Source organism: Dipteris shenzhenensis, chromosome 6 (assembly GCF_047967505.1).
Source record: "Dipteris shenzhenensis isolate YYH24624 ecotype China chromosome 6, Dip_SZ_1.0, whole genome shotgun sequence".
In the NCBI taxonomy this organism is placed as follows: Eukaryota; Viridiplantae; Streptophyta; class Polypodiopsida; order Gleicheniales; family Dipteridaceae; genus Dipteris; species Dipteris shenzhenensis.
In genome coordinates, this window is record NC_141601.1 from 46,690,413 (window position 1) to 46,717,042 (window position 26,630).

The following is a 26,630-nucleotide window of genomic DNA, read 5'->3' on the forward strand; positions in this document are numbered from 1 at the left end:
ATTTGGAAAATGTCAAGCACTCTCCTCGCATTTTGTTGCAAATTTTCTAGTTCTGTTGATATCCATGTCAAATCAAATGCTAGGATCATCTCACAGATTCCTGGACAGTATGAGTTGATATGCAAGAGAAAGGCTGGAGCTGAGTGAAGCTTTTCATGAGGAATGTGTCGAGAACAAGAATTTGCAGCAAAATGCGATATGGGCTATCTAGAGTTGGATAAAGCACTCTCCTCGCATTTTGTTGCAAACTTCTAGGTTCTATTCATATCCATCTCCAATCAAATTCTAGGGTGATCTACCAGATTCTTGGACAGTATAAATTGAATATGTAACAAGAAGGGTGGAGCTAAGTGAAGATATTTGGACATCAAGAATTCTATGGATGGAAGAAATATATGTCAAAAAACATTGAAAAGAATCTAGAATTTTGACCTTTCTTTTCCTTTTCCATGCTGTTGGAGTTGCTCTGGTGAATCTCCTGCTCTTTCCCAAACTTGAACTGCAGCCTTGGTAACCTAGAGATCTGGCAGTGGTAGTAGTCTTCAGGCAGATTACAGAGTCTGGATGGAGTAGTGTGCTGGGTAGGAAGGGATCAGAGAGGGAAGGAAAAGGATGATGGGAGGGTGCTGGCAGGGATGAAAGATTGGGAGGCAAGGGAGAGAAGAGTGGTTGTGGAACTGATTATGAAATCATGAATGGCACAAGTTCCAAGGCAAAAAGTGTCCCTTTCACATGTGCCAAGTTTCAAATTCCAAGAGATCTGGGTCCCACCTACACGTGTGAAAAAACAACTCCATTCCACACGTGTGAGATTTAGCAGCTACCTTGTTTGTATTTTGCACTAATCTTTTCCCTCCTGTTTAATCTCTCCTATGTCAGCCCTCTTGTCTTAGCTCTCTTGCCTCCCTACCTCCGTACTCTACACCATCAGCACCCTGACCAGCAGCACAGGTTCATCCCTAGCACAGGGTACTCATCAGCAGCACAACACACCCACATATAGCTTCCAGGTCTATAGGACTCTTTATATCCTGATCTTCTTGTTTAATAGTATAACACACATGGCTGTAGGATGTGATGTACCTTGGATATTAGGATAAAGATTATAGGCATTCCTAAGGTTTTTCCACTGCAACCACAAGCAGGAAGACTTTTGAATTGGGCTGGTTGAGTGAGAGATTGATCATCTCTATAGATTTAGCAATGTTTGCAAATCTTAATGTGTGACAATTGCATTTAAGGATAAAACTTTATCTATGGGTTCCTCCTTCAGTCTGTGCACTTTTCTTGCCTTTCATAGACTCAATCCATCCTGCATAAACTTGCAAACACATTGAAATTACTGAAGGCATGTTCCAGCATGTTGCCTCATGAATTTGCAGGAAAATGCGAGGAGAAGGCTTTAGGAATTTCAAAAAGCCGAAATCGCGTTTTGTTGCAAATATTGAACTGTTGCTTCATCCACCCCTGTTATTCTGGTTTTGTGTCTTTCTAAGTTGTCCATGGCTAGACTCTCCTTGCATGGAGTGTGGTGGGTAGGAAGGGATCCGAGAGGGAAGGAAAAGGATGATGGGAGGGTGCTGGCAGGGATGAAAGATTGGGAGGCAGGGGAGGGAAGAGTGGTTATGGAACTGATTATTAAATCATGAATGGCACAAGTTCCAAAGCAAAAACTGTCCCTTTTACATGTGCCAAGTTTCAAACTCCAAGAGATCTGGGTCCCATCCACACGTGTGAAAAACGACTCCATTCCACACGTGTGGGATTTAGTAGCTACCTTGTTTGTATTTTGCACTAATCGTTTCCCTCCTGTTTAATCTATCCTATCTTAGCCCTCCAGCCTCAGCTCTCTTGCCTCCCTACTCTGCAACATCAGCATCCTGACCAGCAGCACAGGTTCATCCCCAGCACAGGGTACTCATCAGGAGCATAGCACACCCACAGATAGCTTTCAGTTCAATATTTATGGGTTCTTCCCTCAGCCTCTGTAATCTTCTTGCCTTCCATAGAAACAATCCATCTTGCATGGACATGCAAACACATTGAAATTTCTGAAGGCATGTTCCAACATGCTGCCTCATGAATTTGTAGGAAAATGCGAGGAGAAAGCTTTAGGAATTTCAAACAGCCGAAATCGCGTTTTGTTGCAAATATTGAACTGTTGCTTCATCCACCCCTGTCATTGTGGTTTTGTGTCATGGCTGTACTCTCCTTGCATAGACTCAATCCATATTTTATTTAGTTGTAAAGATAGAGAAATCAATGTAGGAATGCAGATCTTCAAGTGTGATAATTGCATGTGAGGGTAAAACTATATTTATGGGTTCTTCCTTCAGTCTGTGCACACTTCTTGCCTTCCATAGACTCAATCCATCCTACATGGACATGCAAACACCTTGAAATGACTGAAGGCATATTCCAGCATGCTGCCTCATGAATTTGTAGGAAAATGTGAGGAGAAGGCTTTAGGAATTTCAAACAGCCGAAATCACGTTTTGTTGCAAATATTGAACTGTTGCTTCATCCACCCTGTTATTCTGGTTTTGTGACTTTCATAGCTGTCCATGATTGTACTCTCCTTGCACAAACTCAATTCATGTTGTATTTAGTCGTAAACATAGAGAAATCACTATAGGAATGTACCAGCATGTCACTTCAGGTATTTGTAGGAAAACGCGATTTCGAGCTTTAGGAATTTCAATCTGTTAATATCGTGTTTTCTTGCAAAATTGACAATGTTGCTTCATCCACCCTTGTCATTGTCTTTTTGTGTCATACCATGTTCTCCATGGCTGTAATCTCTTTCCATTGCTTTGTATGCAGTTTGTTAGACTGATGGCAAGAACCAAGTCAACTGCAAGGAAAGCTGGCAAAGGGCCAGGGCTTGTAGCAATAGCAGCTAGGGCAGGTACCAAGAAATTTAGTGTGCCTCCAAAGGGAAGAGGTGCACATGGTAGGAAGGGTAAGCCAATGAGCCTGCTCTAGCAAAAGGCCAAGAGATTGAAACATGGTGCAGGTGTGCTAAGGACTAGTTTGGTGCCTAGCATTCGACTGCGCTTATAATAAAAAGAAAAAATAAAATTTTGTGATGCAACCATGTACTTCAGTTGCATAGAAGGTTGGACAACCTCACAAAACATTGAACTACATGTCTTCTTATCCCAACCTTTATCTAAAAATTGTGGCATGCATGCTAAACTTGTTGCTTTAATTGTGAACATTGTTTTTGAAACCTTCACTGGTGGAAAGGTATTAAACAAGTCCACAAAAACTCTGAGAGGCATACATAAAGAAATTTTTATTATCCTTGTGGCAATATTGGGCATCAGAGCTTTCTGTACTTCTTTGAAAAGCTTGGCCCTATATGCCTGTGTAACACTAAAATGTGGGTGAGGCCAATCCACTGAATTCCATGCCGGAAGGTCTTGTTTCCTTAACACACCATGTGTGTTAGCATTGTCCAACAACTGATAAAAATGATCAGTAAAAAATATACCTGATTGAGCTAGCTCTGTTGCACATCGACCTTGGTATTATTGTTCTCCTATCGATCCATGCAAAACATCTATAAATCCCAAAATACAATCGATGTTTTGCCATGTCTCATACGATGAAGGGTATAAATTTGAAATAAAACAACACAAAAATGTCAATAAGCAAAGAAAGAAAGCTTCATCTTAAAAATCCATACACCTCATAAAGAAAAAAACCACAATAGAAAAATATACAATTAGGCCTGTGTTGCGGAAGATCATTTGGATAGTCTCGCAAGACAAGTTCTTTATGCATGTACACATGCTGAATCAAAACTTCTTTCACCGATATCTTCCCTCTGGTGATTTTAAAATCTCGAACTCTTCCCTTCCATGACGCCAAGAAAATGTCTTTTGTCTGGGGTCTTTTTCTTTTGCTAGGTTGCATGAGCACCCATGCTCCTTTCGAAACACTAAACCTTTCCCAAGTTCCTTCTGTTTTGACTGTACTTGAATTCTCTACCAAAGAAATAGAAGAAGCAGGTCGACGGGGTAAGGATGTGTGGTATAATTCTGCCTTCATAGCATTATCATCCACATAGTGTCTTCCACAAGAATAGCCATGGTTTTTATTCACCATGGAGACCTTGTGAATCTGTAACAACAGCAAAGTAATGTAAACAAGATAACAAATTGAAGTTTCAAGAAAGAGAAAGTGGGCGGATAGATAGTTGACAAGAAACATCTTACTCTACGCCAAACAGGATCAAGGGAGCAGTTTTGGAAAAGAAGAGGCTGCTACACAATGAGGCAGTGGTGTAGAATGGTAGACCTTTCAAAGGAAAGGCAGCATAACATTTCAAAGTTCAAAGGAAGGTGGAAGCGAGAAGGCCCTTGTCAGATAAAATGTCAGACTAGATTCTATCTTCATGTCCAAAGATCTTGTGAGAATAAAAAACCAATCTCCACATTAATGTAGCACGCTTGTACCTACATAAAGTATTGTTTCTTTTTTCTATTTTCTCTTATTTTCGTGAATTTCCAATGTTACGTTGGCCCTCTATTAATTGGTTGAGAGCTTATTTTTCCAAACCATAAAAGGCCCCAAAATGAGCTCCCTTTTTTCCTAATGCCATGCTTCCTTGCATTCCACATCCAAAAGCATGTCCTAACCTTGCAACTCCTACTCCTCTTTCCTCCAACCTTGCAACCCATCCTCTCCCTCTCCTCCCCCCCCCTTCCTCCTCCCTCTTCTTCCTCCCTTCTCCTCCTCCTCCTCCTCCCTCCTCCTCCTCCTCCTCCTCCCTCCCTCCCTCTTCCTCCTCCTCCTCCCTCTCCTCCTTTCTTCTCCCTTTTCCTCCTTTTCCTCCTCCTCCTCCCTTCTCCTCCCTTCTCCTCCCTCCTCCTTCTCCCTTTTCCTCCTCCTCCTCCCTTTTCCTCCTCCTCTCGTTTCCTCCCTCCTTTTCCTCCCTTCTTCTCCTCCCTCCTCCTCCTCCTCCTCCTCCGCCTCTCTCTCCTCCCCCCATGCTCTTACACCTTCTTCCTCTCCCACTCCTATGCTCTCTCCCAATTGAGCATCTAATGTTTGAACCTTTACCTACTATAATTCTTGATTTTTCTTCTCTATGCCATCATATACAGACATTTGAACACTTGTAGCTTGCATAGATGATACTAAATGTTGATTCCAAGCCTCCAACATTGCGATCCTTTTGTCTCTTTCATTAAGCAGAGATTGATATTGGCTATGAAGGCTACTTGCTCCATGACCAATCAACGTTCGATCATATACAAACCATTCTCACCCTTACATAGGAACTTTATTAAGCTATCCAATCCATGGAATTGAGGAGTCTAACAAGCTTGTGGATCTATTGGATATATTTTCCCTTCTAACCACAAATCCATATGTGCTTTTCCTTGATTTCGAAGAGCTACTAAATCACTTTCACTTGCTAAGGAGGATTCATTCCTCTTTAAAAATGGTGCATTCTCTGCATCTATTTGAAAATGGATATCCACCTTTTTTTTTATTCTGAGTGGCTTGCATGATTTCATGCACTTTCCACCTAATATAATATAACATTGACATCAATAAATAATATACAAACATGATATGTTTCAGAAAAGTATCAAACCAAGCAAAAATGAAAACTCCAATTGTATGCAAAATCTAACGATTGAAATCTACAAATTTAAAAAAATATTTACTTATCAAACACTGTTAAACTATGTGAATGAATAATACCTCACAGGGATCTTTGAAGAAAAAACGTGATCAAACTTGTCCTCCTCAATGGTCCCTCTTGTAACCCAGGATGCTGAAATTGATGGATTTTTTTCGAATACTAATTATATGCTTCCAAACAACTCCAAATCTATTTCTAACCATCTTATGTAAAAAAACTCAATAGTAAGAGTGTATCTTTTAAAACAAAAAAATATTTCTTCCTCTTTAAATCATGTATTAAAAGAAAACAACAAAATTACCAAAACAAATGACAAATTAACTGCTTCTTCAAATTGCATCATAAAATCTCATTATTTTCATTCTCTTGCATTGTTCTAAAGGTTTTTTCACCTAAATCTCCATGCAAGTTGCTTTGATAGACCCTAATTTGATTTTGAAAACTAAAAACATTCTAAAACTACATGAATGAACAATACCTGATTCTTGGAGCAAGCTTCTTTGAAATAAAAATGTGATCAAACTTGTCCCTCCCAGTGGTCCCAAATGTGTTTCAGGATTGATGAAGTTGATGGTTCTTGCTTCAAACAATATTTACTAGAAAATCAAGGCAGAAAGAGTAGAGGGGGATGAGCAGCTGCTCCAGGAGGTGTTGTAGCTAGGAATGGGGGAGAAAGAGTAGAGGGGGATGAGCAGCCACTACAGGAGGTACTGTAGCTAGGAATTATAGTTTATTGTCTTTGAGTTAACTGAAGGCGTGTTTCAGTGGTTCCATTGCCAAGACAGTCACCATCTTCCTACAGAGGTGAGCCCTAGTAGTGTTGGGTGAAGAAAGCTTCCATTGCATTCTAGTTACAACCATTTAAACAACAAGCATGTCACATGAGAGGTCATTGACTATCTCAGAGTAGGAAGAAGACAGCTTTGAAGAGGAGCACAATGCCAATGAGGGTGAAGAAGAACAGAATAATGAGGGACAATATGTTCTTTCGGGGCATCTGCACCTAGCTAGAGGTACATGGTGCCTCCCTTGCAAAAGAATCCATCTAAAAACTTATTGTTGTGAACGGCCCAGTGATGTGATTGTCCTGAACCAGCATGGTTGAACAAACATTAGTTGTTGTCCAGCCTGGTGGCATGGTTCAGCAAAAATTGACAGCAATATATTTCACAATATATTGTTATTTTACTAAACTAGCCTGGTGGTTGGAACATCATGCAACTGTGGTTGCTTCACCTCAATCACCAGTTATGTGATTGTTCTGAACCAGTGTGGTTGAATAGACATTAGTTATTGACCAGCCCGGTGGTTGAAATTATTGTGTTTCTTAGTACTTAAATTTGTTAAATTTAAATTCCTGCTATTTCGGTCATATACCATTGTTAAATTGTGAAATTTAGAAATGAAAACCAATATATTGTTATTTTCTAATGGTGAAATTCAGAAATGAAAAGCAATATACTTGTTATTGTCTAATATGTGAAGTTGAGACTGTGAGGCTAAACCATCCTGGTGGTTGAAGCTATGACAGTGTCCTAAACCATCCAGGTGGTTGAAATTGTGACTAACCTAAACGTGTCCTAAACAACCTGGTGGTTGATTGTCCTAAACGTGTCCTTAACTAGCCCGATGATTAAAATTGTGACTGTCCTAAACTAGTGTAGTGGTTGAAATTTGTTTTGCTTCATTACATACTTTAATTAGATTGTGTTTTGTATTCTTTTAGTAGTAGCAAAAAGGGGGCTCATTGTTCGTCAATGTTGAAGGATCTGATAAAAAGAGATGACTACTGTCATATAAGAGCACCTAGCCAAGGGAGCCTATAGGTCACATGGTTCAATCTATACCAAAATATGTGCTTCACAATTTCACGGCTAGTTGCTAGCAGGATACGTACTTTAGGACTTGCCTTGCCAATTTTCCCCATGACACTATTGTATCTATCATAGATTTTGCAAAAAATTATTCTTTTCAAGAACAAGATGAGATACAAAGTGCTCCCTGGTGCAACAAGAAGATAACAATAATTCTTGTACATATCACGTACAATCATTTGCTTGACTCTTCCATGCCTGATGCCAATCTTCTTATGCTGACTCACAGGAGTCTAGGTCAGTGCAACGCACTTTACCATTTTTGCATTTCACATGATAGGGAACATGACACCCTATTTGTGCAACATGCTGTTTTGTTGCATCGGGAATGGTTGAAAAAGGAAAATCCCTATGCAAAAAATATAAAACAACATTGGGTGTGGTCAAATGGTGCTGCCTCTCAATTTAAATCAGTAATGCAGTGCTGTTATTAAGTAAGCTCTGTTTAAACACCAATTAGCATGCCCTCAAGAAAAACTCAATGATGCCCATGATGCTGTAACATGGCTTACAACCAACCTCTCCACAGGTGCACATTCAACATACAATAAACAAAGCCTTAAGAATAATGTATTTTTTCGTGTAAATGTTCACTACCATAGTATGAGATAGAGGTACATATTGATTACAAATGTAATTCAATTTCTTAAATGTGATTATTGCCAATGTAATTCTAACATGTATTTTGTATGAATAGTCTATTGTCTAGTTGTGTCTTACATATGAATTATCCAATATTGTTGTGCCAACATGGACTTAGGTAGAACAAAATGTGTGTGTAGAGTAGCAGCAAAGCTCCGCTTGTACTTGCATAAGGCCACAAATAATCCCTCTTAGAAATCCAACATGCGAGTTCTACATGCAAGTTCTACATACGACTTGTACATGTGAGTTCTACGTGCAAGTTCTACATACAACTTGTACATGCGAGTTCTACATGCAAGTTCTACATACGACTTCTACATACAACTCCTACATGCAACTCCTACATGCGAGTTGTACATGTGAGTTCTACATGCAAGTTCTACATACAACTTCTACATGCAACTTCTATATGCAAGTTCTACATGTAGAGAGAGAATGTGTTACAATTTCTACATGCAGAGAGAGAAGCTCTCCAACTTGTATAAATACCCCATAATGGAATGAAGCCCACACACTTTGGGGCATTTTGTTGAGTTCTACTTTGGTATTCCAAGCAACTGCCTCAAGTGTCCATGCTTCCTTGCACTCCATCTCCAAAAGCATGTCCTAACCTTGCAACTCCTCCTCCCCTCTCCTCCAACCTTGCAACCCATCCTCTCCCTCTCCTCCTCCTCCTCCTCCTCCCTCCTCCTCCTCCTCCTCTCTCCTCCTCCCTCCTCCTCTTCCCTCCTTCTCCTCTTCCTCCTCCCTCCTCTCTCCTCTTTTCCCCATGCTCTTACACCTTCTTCCTCTCCCACTCCTATGCTCCCCATAAACCCTTAGTTCTTCAACCCTTAATCTCCATGATCTACAAGGGAGATGAGTTCTCCACCATGTACTCTACTCTAAACCTTGGAACCTCTTCTAAACTCTGGAACTTCTTCTAACCCTGGAACCTCCTTCTAAACATTGGAACTCCTTTTGAACCTTGGAACCTCCTTCTAACCCTGGAACCTCCTTCTAACCCTTAAACTCCTCCTAAACCCTACAACCCCCAATGAAGGTGAAAGCCTTCATTATGTCAACCATGATGATACATGTTCCTTTTACACATGCATGCACTATGTTTGCTTACCACACTTAAGCCTACGTCTCTCAACAGAACATGACTCGAGGTCCTAAGCTACATGTATATTACAAATGACAACCCCAATATATCTGTAGGTGACAAAAAGCCTTGGAACCCTGCACACTGAGAAAACCCTGCTCTTCCTATGGAAACTGTAGGAGAGACCTAATATTTTGTGCCATTGCTGGGGAGACTAGTGTCTCAAGTAACGAGTAAACATACGTAGGTATGTGTAAAAAACCAAACTACTTCGAACTTTCACGAACATAACACTCAAGGGCAAGGAGAGTAAAATTTTTTTCCATTTCTAGCCAAACATATCAAACCCAAGCATCAACCTTAGGTTACTACCTTAAGAAATTTTCTTAATTTTAAGCCACTTGATAAACAATCAGGCTAGGTAGTAGACACGAATGCGTAGAGCTTGCAATTTTGATCATTTCACCTTTTTGCAGAAGAGCAAACCGAGCTATCCATAAAAAGTTACGGCTCGGGAAGAGTTTAGGGTTTAACCCTAAACCTAAACTCATTTCCTATAAAAACCCACTCCACCCCCTCATTCTTCATCTTTCACATTTTGCCTCCATCCTCTTCTTCATTCCGAGCCCTACGCAAGACACTCCTCCCTCTCCGTCGACCACCAACCTACTCCCATCCTCACATGGTAAGTGACTTTGAGCCCATCTCACAGCGATAACCTAGCTATTCACCCACTGTCCATTGGTCCTCAACAATCCCGTTACATCGAGAAAGACTTGGAGAGCGTTTAGGTGACCACCTCTTCCTCCCTTTGGATTTTCGTCAGTTATTTTCTGTCCGTTAAGTTTTTTTTATTCTTCTCTTTCCCCCCCCCCCTCCCCCCCTCCATCTCCTACCCCTTCCCCCTCCCCCGTCCATCTCCTCCACCCTTCCCCCCTCCCCCCTCCATCTCCTCCCCCCTTCCCCCCTCCCCCCTCCCCCCTCCATCTCCACCACCCCCTCCCCCCTCCATCTCCTTCCCCCCTCCCCCCTCCCCCCTCCATCTCTACCACCCTCTCTCCCCTCCCCCCATCCCCCCTCCCCCCCTCCATCTCCACCACCCCCTCCCCCCTCCATCTCCACCACCCCCTCCCACCCTCCATCTCCATCTCCACCACCCCCTTCCCCCTTTTTCCCCCGCTCCCACCCCCCCATCTACCCCTCTATCTTTCTTTATCTCTCTCTATCCCTCCCCCTCTCTCTTTGTTTCTCTCTCTATCCCTCCCCCTCTCTCTTTCTTTCTCTCTGTCTCTCTCTCTTTCCCTCCCCCTCTCTCTTTCTCTCTCTCTCTCTCTTTCCCTCCCCCTCTCTCTTTCTTTCTCTCTCTATCCGTCCCCCTCTCTCTTTCTTTCTCTCTCTTTCCCTCCCCCCCCTCTCTCTCTCTCTCTCTCTATATATATATATATATATATATATATATAAATCCCTCTCTCTCTCTCTCTCTCTCTCTCTCTCTCTCTCTCTCTCTCTCTCTTTTCCCCCCACACCCTTTCTCTTTCTCTCTCGCTCTCTCTCCTCTCTCTACCCCCTCTCACCGACTGCTCCCTACACACTACCTACTCCTATCCTAAAGCAAGGGCTAAGGCCCTTGTTGTTGTTGCATAGGGCAGGCAGGCAACGTGCACAGTGCCCGCCCATGGCAACGCACCATGGTCGCGCTACCTTGCCCGCCGCGCCTCGCTCCGCCCACCCTGCCCACAACCACCCCCGCCCTCGTCCCCTCTCCCCCCTCCCCCCCCTCCCCTCCCTTGTACCCCCTGCTGTCGCTCCACCCTCCTTCCCTCCCCTGTACCCCCCCCCCCCCCCCCGGGCGCAAAAACCCCCCCTCCCCCTACCCTCTACCCTTCTCCCTTTCCCCCCACGCTCCCTGCTGCCATCGGGCGAAACCCCCCCCGCTCCCACCGCGCCGCTGCCAAGGAAGCCCCCCCACACACAATTATAAAAATAAATTAAAAACCCAACCTAACCACTAAACTAACCCTAGGTTAGGTTAGTCCCACCTAGGTTAGGTTAGATTAACTTAGGTTAGTTTAGTCTAACTAGGTTAGGTTAGTTTAGTCTACCTAGGTTAGGTTTACCTTAGGTTAGTTACTAATATTTAGGTTAGATTCACTAGCCTTCAGTTAGTACTTAACTGGAGGATATAATTTAGTTAACCTAACTAGATTAACTTGGTTCCAACCCCTCAGTTGGACTTAAAGTCCATTCACACCACCCTTAGGACCCCCCCAAAAAAGCAAAATTTACCCCTACTGTAACCCCTCGTAACTCATCCATTTGGGACCCAAACTAGACCCCGTTTGAACCCAGATTTCACACATGGAAACACACGCTACGGGGTATTTTTCCAGCCCATTTCACACCATTTCGGCATCCCTTGCACTTGCTCATTTGCACACCCGTGTGGGCCTCGTTTCGCACAAATTCGCTCGTATCTTCACGCCGTGACCTTCGATTAATGATCTGTCTGCACCAACACATTTTCCTACACACGTAGGACAATCTTAGGCACATTATTAACACAACCTTCCCTACACAAGCTAACACCACTCTAACTCTCCCAACAAAACTACATCCACACCCGCACTTGTGGCAGAGATACCCTTTGCAAATCTCGCCCAATCTGCATGCAGCTACATTTCGGCCAACGCCTTCAACTCCAATGCTTGCCAAATCTGTATACAACTCCGCTGCAACCACCGCCCCTGACAATCCTCTACTCCGAATCCCCCCCTGAAATTCAATGACTCCCTTTAACTCCTCCACGCCCCAACATGGCTGGACGCCATCGCGACAATAATGGGGATATCAACTTCGATGAGAGGCTGACAATTTCTTTAATCAAAGAAGTAATAACAATCAAGGCAGATGCCCCTTGGGAAAACTGGAACTTCCCCAACATAATGGTAGGGGAGATCCAGCCTGATTCCTCCAGCATTTTGATGCCGCATGCCGAGCAGGTGGAGATCAATCCCATGAAAGCAAGGTGGCTTGGTTTCCCATGGCCTTAACTGATGAAGCCTCGAAATGGTACCTCGACCTTCTAGTGGAAGAGCATGCCTCTTGAATGGTCCCCTGAGGGATTGGAAGGAGTATGCGCAGAAAATGAACCCTTATTTGGCAACACCTTACCAGTGGAAAAGTTACCCCACACTTCTGAATGTAAGAAGTTTCAAAAATATAAGCCACATGTGCGGATGAAGCTCGATCAAGAGACTTCAGAAAAAGAAAGTCAAAATGAGCCTAACAAATTGGTAAATGAAACAATGTGACCTAATACACATGGCACATGTCAGGCTAGTTCAACACCATCAGAGGTCGATCTTCGAGAAGTGTCAGAATACTTCAAGAATTACAGAAGTGGAAGTGCACCAATAGCAATGCCAAGACCACTAAGATAATCTGAAGTTCAAGAAACCAATAGCATTAGAGAAACTCCAATCTATGAGGGACCGGCAAAAACACGCACAATAAACCTCACCCTTGAAGGGGAGGAAGAAAAACTAGTTTTCATTGGGAAATAGCTTCGACAAGAAGATGAAACCAAACTCAAAGCACTCCTAATGGAATACTGTGACTGCCTCGCATGGTCATATAAAGAGATGAAAGGAATTTCACCAGAAGTGGCAGTACACACAATACCTATAAGGGAAGGTGCTCACCCTAAGGTATGTGGACCTTATCGCACAAATCCTAAATATGGCACCATTTCACCCAATTGTCATTGTGCCTAAACGCAACAAGAAGCTTAGAATATGTGTAAACTTAAAAAATGTGAATACCGCCACAATTAGGGATCACTATCCCCTACCCTTAATAGAAATATAAGAAAACAATACAACGTCTATGCTCAACAAATAATAGGATCTCGTATGCAAGAGAGAAAAGCAAATAGTATGGAGAATCAAAAATTTGATTACTGTAAAACTGATACAATAGATGGCGCTACCTGCTAGCAGTACGCTCCTATGAGAGAAGGTTTGATGGCATGCTGGAACCAGTAGAGGATGGAGGTTGGATGCTAAGGAATTAGGGTTGCTGTAGCCAGTGATGATAATGGGCTTCATGGGCTTGCTCTTATATAGCCACCACTCGTAGTCGATTAGACTCAATTGGGTGACTGACCTAGTCTGCCCAAAACGGCTGACTCAAAATAGCCACCGACCACACGATAGAATCGGTGCACAAAATAGAGCAACTAACCTACGCTCTCCATTCGGCCCATAGCCATTCAGGATCATCTGGGGCTCCAAACGGGCCACAATCCTTCTGTACTTCATCGGGGGAGGAAGGAGGTTTGGCGGAGGGAGAAGAAGTTTGGAAGACAAAACTCATCCAGGGTAGAGGCGCAGAGGCATTCATAGAGAGAAGACATGCGTGATCCACCACATGACGAGGGCAGTGCACATAGAGCTAGAAAGGGTGCAAAATTGCCATGTGGCATGCCTCAAAGGCCAACACACAGCCACGAGTATAGGTCAAAGGCTAGCTCACATCACGTGCCACCACGACTTACCACTCGTGTCACCCACATGTCCAATCGGGCTGCTCACCTCTGCATCGTTGGGCCATGAATCCATGTTCTGCTACATGCCACAATTCTGAGAGAGTAGACATCAGAGAAGATGGTGCATGTGGCACGAATCCTGCAGGCATCAACTACACATAGCACAAATCCTGTACATGATGCGACACACCCTTGAGTGCCACGATAGACTGAGGTGCACCAACGGAATTGTAGAGTACTGCAGTTGTATTACAAAGAGAGAGAGAGAGAGAGAGAGAGAGAGAGAGAGAGAGAGAGAGAGAATATATTATATATTACACATTCTTCATTATATATTATAATAATATATTATATATTGTATCATATATGTATTTATGTATGTGTGTAAGTTTTAAAGCCCCTTTCTTTCTAAGTCGCCTATAAATTGATACTAGCATCTACATAATATGTCGCTAGAGCTAAACATTTATGCATAGGAGTGTCATCGTATGTTCATTTGGACTTGCTTTGTTGCATTCAATGCTAGAGTTTGTATAGGAACAAATATGAAAAATTACAGTTCTAACCTTAGGCTTAAAAATAATACAAGTTGGTTAGTTGTACATTTTGGAAGACGCTATGCCTATTCCCATTTAAACCTATAAAGAAAGTGTTTAGTGATGGTCTTAACATGATGTAGCACTATGTGAAGTGGCTTTAAAGTTCTCAATTTTGAAAAGTAGGCTACTCCTTGAGGTTACAAATCCATGAACGCTTCATGAAGCATCGTGCTGAAATGACTTGAGATATTGAAAGTAGCATCAGTGCAATGCATCTGCCTATTTAAAAAATATTCGGGGATTATCGATAGTAGATGTGATCAATGCAAGTGCATTGGATTGCGACATCTAGTTGTTTCTCATGTAGTCCACAAGATCTTCAAAAAGATGATGAAGCAACATTGTATGCCTTAAAAGATCATTTGAAGTGAGTATAACCCACAAATTATGCATATGCATTTGTTAAGTTGACAGAAGTCATATCAAGGCCATGTGGGAATTGATTTGGTAAGCATGGTAGAGGCCACAACCTTTTCTAAAACACTTCATTCCACACTATGTGAAGGTGATGTAGGTTGAAAGAGTAGCACTAGGGTGAGGAGGTGGTGTGTGGAGGAGAAGGGCTAAGGGAGAAATGATAACAAGAGTGGAGGTGGAGCAAGAGTGAAGGGATTGAGAGAGAATCAATAAGGAAAGTGTGGTGAGTAGAGGTGAGGGGAATGAGGGAGCCTCCATAAGGGGGAGGGGAAGGTCGAGTGAAGGTGAGGAGTGCAAAAATTGTAGCCCATGAGGAGGGCATGGTGAGCAAAGATGAGGGGTTGAGGGAGTAGTCGCGTTGCAAGGAGAGAGGTAGAGACGAGGGCATGGTGAAATAGCTAGAAAGAGACGAGAAGTAGAGAGGGGGAGAGAGGAGCTTAAGTACCATTGTGCCAAGAGAAAAACAAGAGAGTTTAGAGGTGGAGATGAGCTTTAAGGTCATTAGGGATACATATCAAGAGTATACCTACATCATCGTTCATGAACAGTATGCATATCAAGAGTATACTTGTATCATCTTTCATGACGAGTATAGGTATCAAGAGTATACTTGCATCATCTTTTATGAAGATGAAATTTGTCTTTAGAATACTAGGAAAGATTATGCATGAGGCCATAGTTTTCTGTTTTATTTTTTAAGGAAGAGCTGCCATGTGGCAAGAGGAGCTAGAGTGAAGGGGGAGATGTGCCACGTGCTACTTGGCAACAGAGCATGGGGAGAAAAGCGGGTGCCACATGGCAAGCTTCCTAAGGGCAAATCATGGGTTTTTGAAATTTAGGGAGGAATGGAGATTCAATTTAACATTTTCTTTAAAATTTTCAAAGGTTGAGATTCATAAAAAAACCTTAAACTTTATTTTGCGAAATTGAAGGCAACCTATGATTCTAAGTTTGAGACCCAGTGGAGCAGGTCTCTAACCCATCGTAGATGGGTCAGGCTACTCGTGCACAATAGAAACGAAATAAGCCCATCATGTTCCCATTTTTTGTCAATTGGAATGTAGAAGCCAAAAATGGAAAAATGACAACACACTTGAATAAAAGCAATCTGGAAGCAATCCAAGCTAGTTTTGACCACCTAGAAACCTGTCGTTTGGGAGAACATGGCTGCACACCACCCTCTATTTCAGAAACACAATGGATATGGAATCTGCTCCACAAGAACCTGCCACTGCGACAAAAGATATTGGAGCCCTTCACAACAGATTGCTACCATGGAAGAATCTCCTCACCAGCAAAGGTCTAGGGCTAGTCAAAGAGACATACCCCCAGTGTCCAAAGGCACTCCTCCACATACAAAACAACAAGTGATCCTACACCAACATCTGTATAGGATAAGTTTGATTGCACGGTGACTCTGATGACAAACAAAAGGGGTCTGGATGAGTTTTTGGTGATCCTCAAAGATTTGTTTTCACTTTCACTTACTAACCCCACCCTTTATTAACTCTCTAACTCCCTCTCCTCTTTTTATGTATCCTTATTATTCTTCTTTTTTATGCTTAACCCTAGTACCCACGACCATTTGAGCCTTCCAATGTCATATCAATTTTAATTTAGAGGGCTTTACTAGAACCCAAAATGCAATAAACTTCTTCAGCCATAGTCCTCATTTTAGGAGTTTGGATGGTGTATTGTCAGACTTCTCTTAGTTTGATGACTCAGACAAATCCCTCAATAAAATATAACCCATAAAATGTATTTTGAAAGAACTTCAAAGTAGAGAAGCAAGGAGAAATGTAATGCAAAACTTTGGACTTACAAGCATGGTAGGTCAAAGACATAGCGTGATGAGAATCTAATAAAAGTCCCACTCAAATATAATATGGAACTTAAGGAGGAGCACAAAAATACAATGTACTTACTTTGCTAACCTTAACACCACGAGAATCCCTATTAACACCTTCTTCCTACTAACTTACACCTTATATTTACCTCTTTCTTCCTCTTTCTTTGAAAGGTCTTCAGTACTCATCTATAATCCATCCACCCAATGTCTAACCATTGATATCAATCAAGCCATGCCAATAACAATGGAATCCAATGCTACTTGATGCAATATCCATCTTTCCAGCAATAGTTCTACCACAGAGGATCCAGTGAAGACCTACGAAACACTGCAAATGGCAGAAATTCACATGGGTACTCACTAAGAATGATCTTCATTGACAACGAACCAATAACCATGACCTTCACACGATTTAGGGGACTAGATTGAGAACAGGAACGAGGGGAATGCTAACCCATTGGTTAACAATATGCCACCGCTAGTTAGTGATGTCATTTGATAGATAGTGACAAGTCCGTAGAGCTAGGATTGTGCCTTAGAGCCAAATAGGCCCAAGATGGTTGTAAAAGATTGAGGAAAGAGAGTGCTATAAAGGGAATAGGGTTGGCCCACCCTTCAAAAGGTGACATGTATAAAAGGCCAAGTGTTCCTTTGTGTTTTCCACTCCATCCCCATTCATTCTCCTCTTCTCCGCTCCTTCTCCCTCTCTTCTCCCATCTCCCCTTTCCCCCTTTCTCTCGTGGAAACACATTGCAACAATCCGGGAGTCATTTGAGTGACACTTGCGGACGGCTCGTGCTTTGCATTGCTCGCACAAGGAGTAGCTTGGACTGAAGGCTCCATCGGCATTTCTTCAAGATCCCCACAACATGTAAGTCATCGACGAGACTACACAGTCAAAAAACCTATAAATGCCTATAAATGGAGAATTTATCTTGATATGGGATCAAAAAATTCTAGTATTCAAACATAGGTCGTCTAGCACGTCCATCTCCCATGGCTAGCAAGCCATAGCATCCATGTGATAGGCAACCATCATGCAAAAAGATGCAAAAAGCTAGTAGTTCGTTGTCAGTCCCTCTCTTCCTTAGCTTCGCATACATCTTGAGAAGAACTCATACATCCTCATAAGCTCCGCACTCTCTAAGGAGCCATGAAGCCAAGCATGCCATAGGTAATGTCCTACTTTAATAGTGCAAAATGCTTTCTTTAAAATTTTGCAATTCACTAGATTTTTATGTTGGATAGTATGTCGTGAAGGTGTGAGGTCAACATTTAAATCTTCATCATATCTGATCTGGCCACTTTCATAGACAGAAAGTGGCCCTGACTCCCATCAACCAGGTTCTCATCGCCCACAATTAATTATTAACCCACTGTTAACCACTTTGTCAACAGACATAAAGGAACGACTAGAAAACTTAACCATGGTTAACCACCCAACCATGTTCCTCTAATCCTCCACATAGGGGAATGGGTTAGAGTCACACTTTCGTGGTCAGAAAGTGCTCAGAAATTGACTCACAACCTCCGGCTAACGCCAAATTCAAGCACTTTCCTCTCGAGAAATCACTCTTGGGCCCATTCCCTATAAGTAAAGTTCCATCATCAGCAGAGATTTAATCTGCTGCCCGATGTGGTCATTTTCATAACGGGAAACGAGCCCTCCAACATCAACTCGCACATTCCGGATAACCTTACAAAAGTAACCTTCCCACAATTACCTTTAATAACACGCATGGATTACTAAGAATGAAATGACTGTCCGCAAACAGCTTTTCTCCCAAGGTCAATCATTTGACCCTTTTTGCTGGCCCTTCACGTGGGGGAATGGGCTGTGGTTGGCCTCGCTGATGGTTAGCGCAGTCTGCACCGCCCTGCTCTGTGCAATGGCCCCTACAACTTGAGGCCTTATGACATTGGAGGGGTTTTGTGGGAAATGGAAATTCATATGCTGAAAGGGGTTTTTTGGGGAATGTGGTGGGAAATTCATCCTAGGAAAGTCTTGAAATGGTGGGAAATATTACTTTTTCCCATGTTCTCAATTTCCCACCATATGATTATCCCTGTGGTCTGCTCGATTACTGTGGCAGCCTACGCGACGCGTGCGGATTGGCAGCTGCAATCTGCGCCGCTTCACGCTACGCTCACATCTTGCGGCTCTGCGTCGCCTTGTGCGGCGCATGTTCCTCAGCAAGGTGTGGTAGCGTGCAACATTCGAAGAGCAATCTCGCCACCGTGGCGAGCTGGAGTGGCGCGCTCTTTGTTTCTTCTGCTGCTGCTTTTCGTTAGTTATTAGAATGGGCATGCGTCAGTTGGCCATTGAGCTATGTTGCCCGATTACAGGCTCGAACATTTGCACCGATGCCATTGCCCTCTCTCACGGCCAATTTGTGCATAAACACTTGAGCTTCCGTGGATATGCCCGCAACAGATTCCTGAGTAATCTTCTCGTTCAAATGTACAGCAAATGTGGGCGCCTTGAGTATGCCCGCGCCGTGTTTGACACAATTATTAGTCGATCGGAATTTGTACTCTTGGAACATTATGATCGCTGCTTGTGCGCGGAACGGGAGCTTGGATGATGTGAGAGCAGTGTTTGCAGAGATGCCACAGCGGGATGTTGTCTCATGGAGTGCGATGATCGCTGCTGGTACTCAGAATGGGCGTGGCAAGGAGGCCCTACAACTGTTTGGTGAAATGCAGGTCAAAGGCTTCGAGCCTAACAAGGTCACTTTCATCTGCATCCTCGGTGCATGTGCCAGCGTGGCAGCCCTAGAAGAGGGTCTCGAGCGATCGATGCTACCGTTGCTGGCAACGGATGGGATTCAGACTTGGTGGTGGGTAATAACATCGTCAATATGTATGGCAAGTGTGGGAGCTTAGATGATGCTAAGGCATTGTTTGAAGAAATGCCCATGCAGGATGTGGTCTGCTACAGTGCCATGATTGCTGCATATTCCCAGAATGGGCATGGCGACGAAGCCCTGCAACTGTTCGATCAAGTGCAGGCCGAAGGCTTCCAGCCAGACAAGATCACCTTCATTTGCGTTGTTGATGCATGTGCCAGTATCACGGCTCTAGAAGTTCGATCAAGTGCAGGCCGAAGGCTTCCAGCCAGACAAGATCACCTTCATTTGCGTTGTTGATGCATGTGCCAGTATCACGGCTCTAGAAGTGGGTCGACGGATGCTACTGTTGTTGGAAACGGATGGAACGCAGACGTTGCTGTGGGGGATAACCTCATCAATATGTATGGTAGGTGTGAGAGCCTAGATGATGCGAGGGCAGTGTTTGTAGGGATGCTAGAGCGGGATGTGGTATCGTGGAGTGCTATGATCGCTGCATGTGCCCAGAATGGACACGGAAAGGAGGCACTGGAACTGTTTGGTCAAATGCAAGGTGAAGGTTTTGAGCCAAACAAGATCACCTTCATCTGTATTATGGATGCTTGTGCCAGTGCAGCAGCCCTAGAAGAGGGTCGAGTAATCCATGTTACTCTTGCTGGCTACGGTTGGGACTCAGATGTTGTTGTCGGGAATAACCTCATCAAGATGTATGGCAAGTGCATGAGCCTAGATGATGCCAGGGCAGTGTTTGTACGGATGCCACTGCAGAATGTGATCTCTTGGAATACCATGATCACAGCGTGTGGTCAGAATGGGCATGGTAAGGAGGCCCTGCAACTGCTTGGCCAAATGCTGACCGAAGGCTTCAAGCCAGACAAGATCACCTTCATCTGTGTTATGGATGCATGTGCCCAGAACAAGAGCTTGGATGATGCAAGGGCAGTGTTTGCAGAGATACCACAGAAGGATGTGGTCTCCTGGAGTGCCATGATTGCTGCATGTGCCCAGAATGGGCATGCCAAGGAGGCCCTGCAACGGTTTGATCAAATGCAGGCAGAAGGTTTCGTGCCAGACAAGATCACCTTCATCTGCGTGGTGGATGCATGTGCCAGTGTGGCAGCCCTGGAAGAGGGTCGAGTGATCCATGCTACTGTTGCCTGCAGTGGATGGGAGTTGGATGTTGTTGTGGGGATGGCCCTTGTCAATATGTATGGCAAGTGTGGGAGCATAGACAATGCTAGAGCATTGTTTGCAAAGATGCCACAGCAGAATGTGGTCTCCTGGAATGCCATGATTGCTGCATGTGCCCAGAATGGACATAGCAAGGAGGCCCTGCGACTGTTTGGTCAAATGCAGGCCAAAGGCTTTCAGCCAGACAAGGTCACCTTCATCAGTGTTCTCACAGCTTGCAGTCATACTGGGTTGGTTGCTGATGGGAGGCAATACTTTGTCTCTATGAAAAGACACTATTGTGTATAACTCCCTCAGTGGGGCATTATGTGTGCATGGTTGATCTTCTTGGGCGAAGAGGACTATTGGAAGAGGCAGAGGATCTGATCCTCACCATGCCATATGAACATGTCCCTCTAACATGGTTGAGCTTGCTTTCATCATGTAGATTCCACAAGGATGTGGAACGTGCAGCATGTGCGGCAAATTTGGTTTCTGAGCTAGATCACAATAATGCATCACCATTGTTGCTAGCAAACATTCATGCTAATGCAGGCAACTTGGATGATGTAGTGAACTTGAGAAAGGCAATAATTGACAAAGGTGAGAAAAATGTACCAGGTTGCAGTTGTACTGAGGTGAATAATGTGTTTCATGAATTTGTTGTTAGAGACGTCACATGCTACAGTTGATATAGCCAGAAAGCAATAATGGATAATGGATAAAGGTGTGAAGAATGTGCCAGGTCGAAGTTGTATTGGGGTGAATAATGTGGTACATGAATTTGTCGTTAGAGACACATCACAACCTCTACAGAGGATATAATTGACAAGTTGCAGAGCTTGAGTGCTGCATGAAATACAAGCCTGACACACGACAGGAAGACCATGTGAAATGCTGCTACAGTGAAAAGCCAGCCTCTGAGCTCATTTTCAAACCTCTCCCCCTGACCCTTTATAACTATTGTCTCCCTAGAAACAATTTTTTGTATCACCAAGAGTCCTTGAGCTATCGACATATGTAGAAATCGAACGGGGCATCCTTGTGGATGTGAGGCTACGTAAGTTGGGAGCTCACATGCATATTACTTGTGGTCATGAGTTCATGTCCAAATCAAGGGGCAGCCAATCAAATGAAAACCAAAACAGGAAGGCCTAGCCTGGGAACAAAAAGTGCAAGAAGGGGTAAATGTGCTTTTGATTTACCCTGTGCTGAGAGCAGTGCCAACAGAAGCTGGCAACAGTACGCCAAAACTCCAGAAGGTAATAAACAACAAAAGAGGATAAGCTAATACTACACCATGAACTCAATAGACAACATCAATACGGCTTACCTTTGACCTTTGAGCCAAAAGGAGATATAGAGCCCTAGATCAAAGTTTTATATCTCCTTTCGTTAGTGCCTAGAAATCATGCATGCTTTCTTATGCAATGGGGCCCATGCTACCCAACGCTGTCCAAAATTGGATTCCTAGGTTTATTTGTAACACTATTTGCTTATAAGAGCTCATTGAAATGTCTCTAATGACAAGTCTATCCCTACAAATATTAGTGTAAATATGCAAAGTACATGTGATATTTTTCCTCCTCTTTTTTGTGGATTTGTTTCAGATGCAGGCTTCACTACAATGAAATTGAATTACTAGACACACAATAACTTGAGCCTGTCTACACAAATTATGACTTGAGCCTGTCACTCAAGGTTTTTTGGCATCACTTAGTAGACCCCTAAACAAAAACATAACGTACTGTCAATATATGCTTCAAGAATAGGGCGACTTAGAAAGAAGGGACTTTAAATCTTACGCACCTCAGTCTATCGTGGCACTCAAGGGTGTGTCGCATCATGTACGGGATTTGTGCCATGTGTAGTGGATGCCTGCAGGATTCGTGCCACATGCACCATCTTCTCTGATGTCTGCTCTCTCAGAATTGTGGCATGGAGCAGAACATGGATTCATGGCCCAACGATGCAGAGGTGAGCAGCTCGATTGGACATGTGGGTGATGCGAGTGGTAAGTCGTGGTGGCACGTGATGTGTGCTAGCCTTTGACCCGTACTCGTGGCTGTGTGTTGGCCTTTGAGGCATGCCACATCGCAATTTTGTGCACCCTTTCTAGCTCTATGTGCACTGCCCTCGTCATGTGGTGGATCGCGCATGTCTTCTCTCTATGAATGCCTCTGCGCCTCTACCCTGGATGAGTTTTGTCTTCCAAACTTCTTCTCCCTCCGCCAAACCTCCTTCCTCCCCCGAAACTCTAGAACTCATCCCCAAACCTCCCAATCCTTGCCTCGTGGCCAGTTTGGTAATAGTCTCCTTAAAGAGGTACAAGAAGAGTCTCATGAGCTACCACTATGTTCATGCTTAGAAGATTGAGTGTTTTGTTCATGGAATTTTGGTAGTGTGTTTTGGTCATTTGGATGGTGTTGTTGCATTATATGCTACCCCAGGTGTTCACAAGAGTGTTGTTGCTGTAGGGAGTCCAAGGATGGGGAAAGTAAGATAGCAAGCAAACGTGATTTCGTGAAAAAGTTTCTCGTATACACATCACAAAAAATTTAGTTGATAGCAAGAATCTACGCTCTATGATGAAATGTGACATTTATGTTCGCATTCTATGTGTTGCATATTGCTTTGAGTAATATTAGAGAAGGCAACCCCACCAAAAAAAAAAAGATCATGAATAATTTAAAAACAATGTGTGCTACTTTGTTTGTGAGCTTGGGGAAGGCCTAATTGAAGAGTATGTGCATTAAGGAGTTGCCATGGGGCTCCTTTGATGTCTTGACCTAATAATTTTATGTGTGAGAAGTGGGTCTACTATGTGGAGATATTTGGCTGCACACGTGTAGGAGATATTTCTTTGCATGGCTTGATGGAAATTTTTAGATTTTGTAATCACTCTATGAAGATTGGGCTCATGTTGACGTATAAATTCAACTTTTCGACCTTTTTGGTGCTTCATTGTGTGATTCAAATTCGGTCATTGTTTAAATTTTACTTGACCTCTTGTGAAAATGGATGAATTTTGTAGGAATTCCTATGGCTAAACTATGGGTTTGGACACTAATTGGTGAAATCTCCAAATTTTGTGCTATTCTAGTTATATTTTGGCAAAAAGGCCACAAGATTATGAAAAATACCACCAAATATGTGGACATCATACTTGAAGGCATTGTCCACTAAATTATCCCAATGAACTCCTGCAAGAATTTGGAATGCACAAAACAAACATTAAAAGACATATCATAAGCAATATGCAATAACCATAGAAGATTTTATTTGATGTCATATGTGCTTTGGTTGCCATTGTTGCCTTTGATGGGAAGTCGAAAACTTCCCATTTCACCTGGCCTATTGAAGTTTTTGGACTTGTTCCTTATTCCTCCATTGTTTTAGTTCTCCTCTTCTTTTTCTCTCCTACTCAATGACCATGCACATGATTGTTCTAAATAAAATGAGCAACAACCCTCTTGCTTGAACCCTTCTTTTACTTGATTAGGTGACTTTCAAATTGTGAACATGTTGATATTGCCACTTCTTTGTATTCCACATGTTTTTTGGAATAGAACATCCTTTAATCCCAACTCAATCTCCTCATTGAATGTCCTTTGTTATTTTCATTAGGAGCCATCTTCATTATATCAAAATTCTCAACTAGTGTCTACAAAATGATTTTTCTATTATTGTGCACATTGATTAAGAACAACTCTCATCCCTCTTCAACCTGCATCACACTCCATGTCCACAATGAAACTAATGTGTTCATAGCCAACATCTTTGGTCTGATCAAGATAATGGCATCAATCAACTTCATCAAGAATCTCAAAGGGGGACACACCCTACTAGAGGACCTAATCACTTGGTTGTATCCCCTTAGTCTCCGTCGGCATGCTCGTGAGTTAAATTTGGATACCAAGGAGATATCTTATATCATGAAGACTAGCTAATACTTAATATGTCCTACTAGAGATCTATCAACACCTCATCCCATTGGTACATGATTCTTATGATATCATACAACAAAGGTTTATGGTAGGAACATTCAAATTCTACCTCATGGAATTAATTGCCATCTATAGTAGAAACATCAAATACAACCTCATGGAATTAATGGCCATTATCTTGATGACTTCTATGTCTATATGGTGGAGAAGTTTGACCTTTTCTACATTAGAAATTATCCCAACACTATTGAGAGAGAAGCATTTCATTAAGCCTGACCTCCCTTTTTGCAAACCCTAATATGTAGGTGTGTTTTAACCTTGCCCATGTGTAAAACTGACTGGTAGAGGACGAAAGGTAAAACCTCAAGATGTGGGTATGTTAACCTTGCCGATGTGTAAAATCTCAAGGGAGGAGAAATTATTCAGATTATTACTAGTAATTAGGATATTGGTATGTGACCAAATTTGCCACAGTAAGTGCACATAGTTACAAGTCTTGTTGTTGTTCGTCATGCTTGTGTCCCGTTTGTACTATATATGTGTATCCATTTCTATAAGCAAAGCTCTTGATCAAGAAAGATATTCACAAACTCTCAGTTTTGGCTACTATAGATGTATTTGGTATTTTGTGCAACTGTGCTTTGTCCATGGCACAATACTTGCTTTAGAATGAGACAATATGTACTAAGTCGACGTCAAATGACTTCATGCTAAAGATCAAGCAAAAGATGCGAACATCCATGGAGGGAGTAGTCATAATTTTGATATTATGCAAGAAGATACAATTGACATGTAAAACCCTCCCACCTCAAGACTTTAGCTAGCTTAGTATCTCCCTTCCATTTCTTGACCTCCACCTGATTCTAAAAAGAAACAATGGTCCTCCCATTCTCATGGCTTCCCACTACATTCCCTTATAATATGTTCCTCTTGTCGCCATTGATTGTGTTTTCAATCTAGCCTCTATGCTTTAGATTGTAGATATTAAATCCAAGTCCAAAAGAGCACCAAGATTAACATGACATGCCTGCAATAGCTTCCATTTTGAATGTATTGATGCTCCTCACATGCCCCTTTGGTAGCCTCGCAAGGGATGCCAATTAATGGTGTAGGGTTGTGCTACTAGGTAGAGGGTCTAAATTTAGCACTAGAGCGGAAGACTAGGGTAGAAATCAATCATCTGGTAAGAAGGGTGGAGTGATCTATTATGGCTTGGGAGAGAGAAATATATGTATGAGTCTAGGAATGGCTACAAACCTCCACAACGTTTGCAAGTTTTGGACCCTAGATCGACGGTCAAGATTTGCTACACATGTCACAAATCATCGATGAGGGTTTATGTGGTCATGAGGGTGATGCTCCCATTTTTGGAAGAATTTGATTCATCACCTACATGGTCACCTTGTAATCTGTTGGCCCTTGAGTCAGGGCCAACCCAGATGGAACCTGAAGAGACCTTACCACAAGCCTGAGCAGGTGGCTCTCATGCTTGGTAAACATGGCATCACATCTTTGGCTCTGTCATGGGGAAAGCTGTCTGAAGGCTCTGTCATGGGGGGATCAGTCAATGTAATTTACAAACCTGCAACTCTGTCAGCAATACCAGTGTTAATGGAAATAGGCAGGGCACCCCGTGCCACCCTTGTTTGTAATAGAGCCTGAAGCTTCACAGAAAATTCTAATGAGGCTATCAAGCTTGTCTTCTTTCATATTTGATGCTAAACTATATCGTCAGTGAGAACTTGGAAGCCATTGAAAATTTGCGATACATCCCACCATTAAGGCATACCACCGAATATACATTTACCTATATGGCCTTGCTCATAAGCACCAAGCCCCTCCTAAAACCCACCCTCGAAGAAGTAACTACAAAGCATGTAAAAGAAGCAACAAAATATCATTACCATAACCAAATGTTGTGAAAAGAGTGAAACCAGGAATGCAAGCTTAATTTATGTTTTTAAAATGCAGGCACGACATGAAAG

At 42.8% G+C, this 26,630-nt stretch overlaps 1 protein-coding gene across 1 annotated transcript in view; it reads left to right on the top strand.

Moving 5' to 3' along the window:
• The window catches only part of LOC147901242 (pentatricopeptide repeat-containing protein At3g24000, mitochondrial-like), a 29,225-nt gene extending 7,670 nt beyond the window's left edge, over nt 1–21,555 (top strand). The window contains exons 2-7 of the mRNA XM_087376454.1: nt 18,773–18,877; nt 19,147–19,385; nt 19,445–19,729; nt 19,841–20,472; nt 21,147–21,336; nt 21,493–21,555. Of these exons, the coding sequence (XP_087232580.1) occupies nt 18,773–18,877; nt 19,147–19,385; nt 19,445–19,729; nt 19,841–20,472; nt 21,147–21,336; nt 21,493–21,555 (1,514 nt within the window). The remainder of the gene's footprint in view (nt 1–18,772; nt 18,878–19,146; nt 19,386–19,444; nt 19,730–19,840; nt 20,473–21,146; nt 21,337–21,492) is intronic.
• Nucleotides 21,556–26,630: the final 5,075 nt, after the last annotated feature.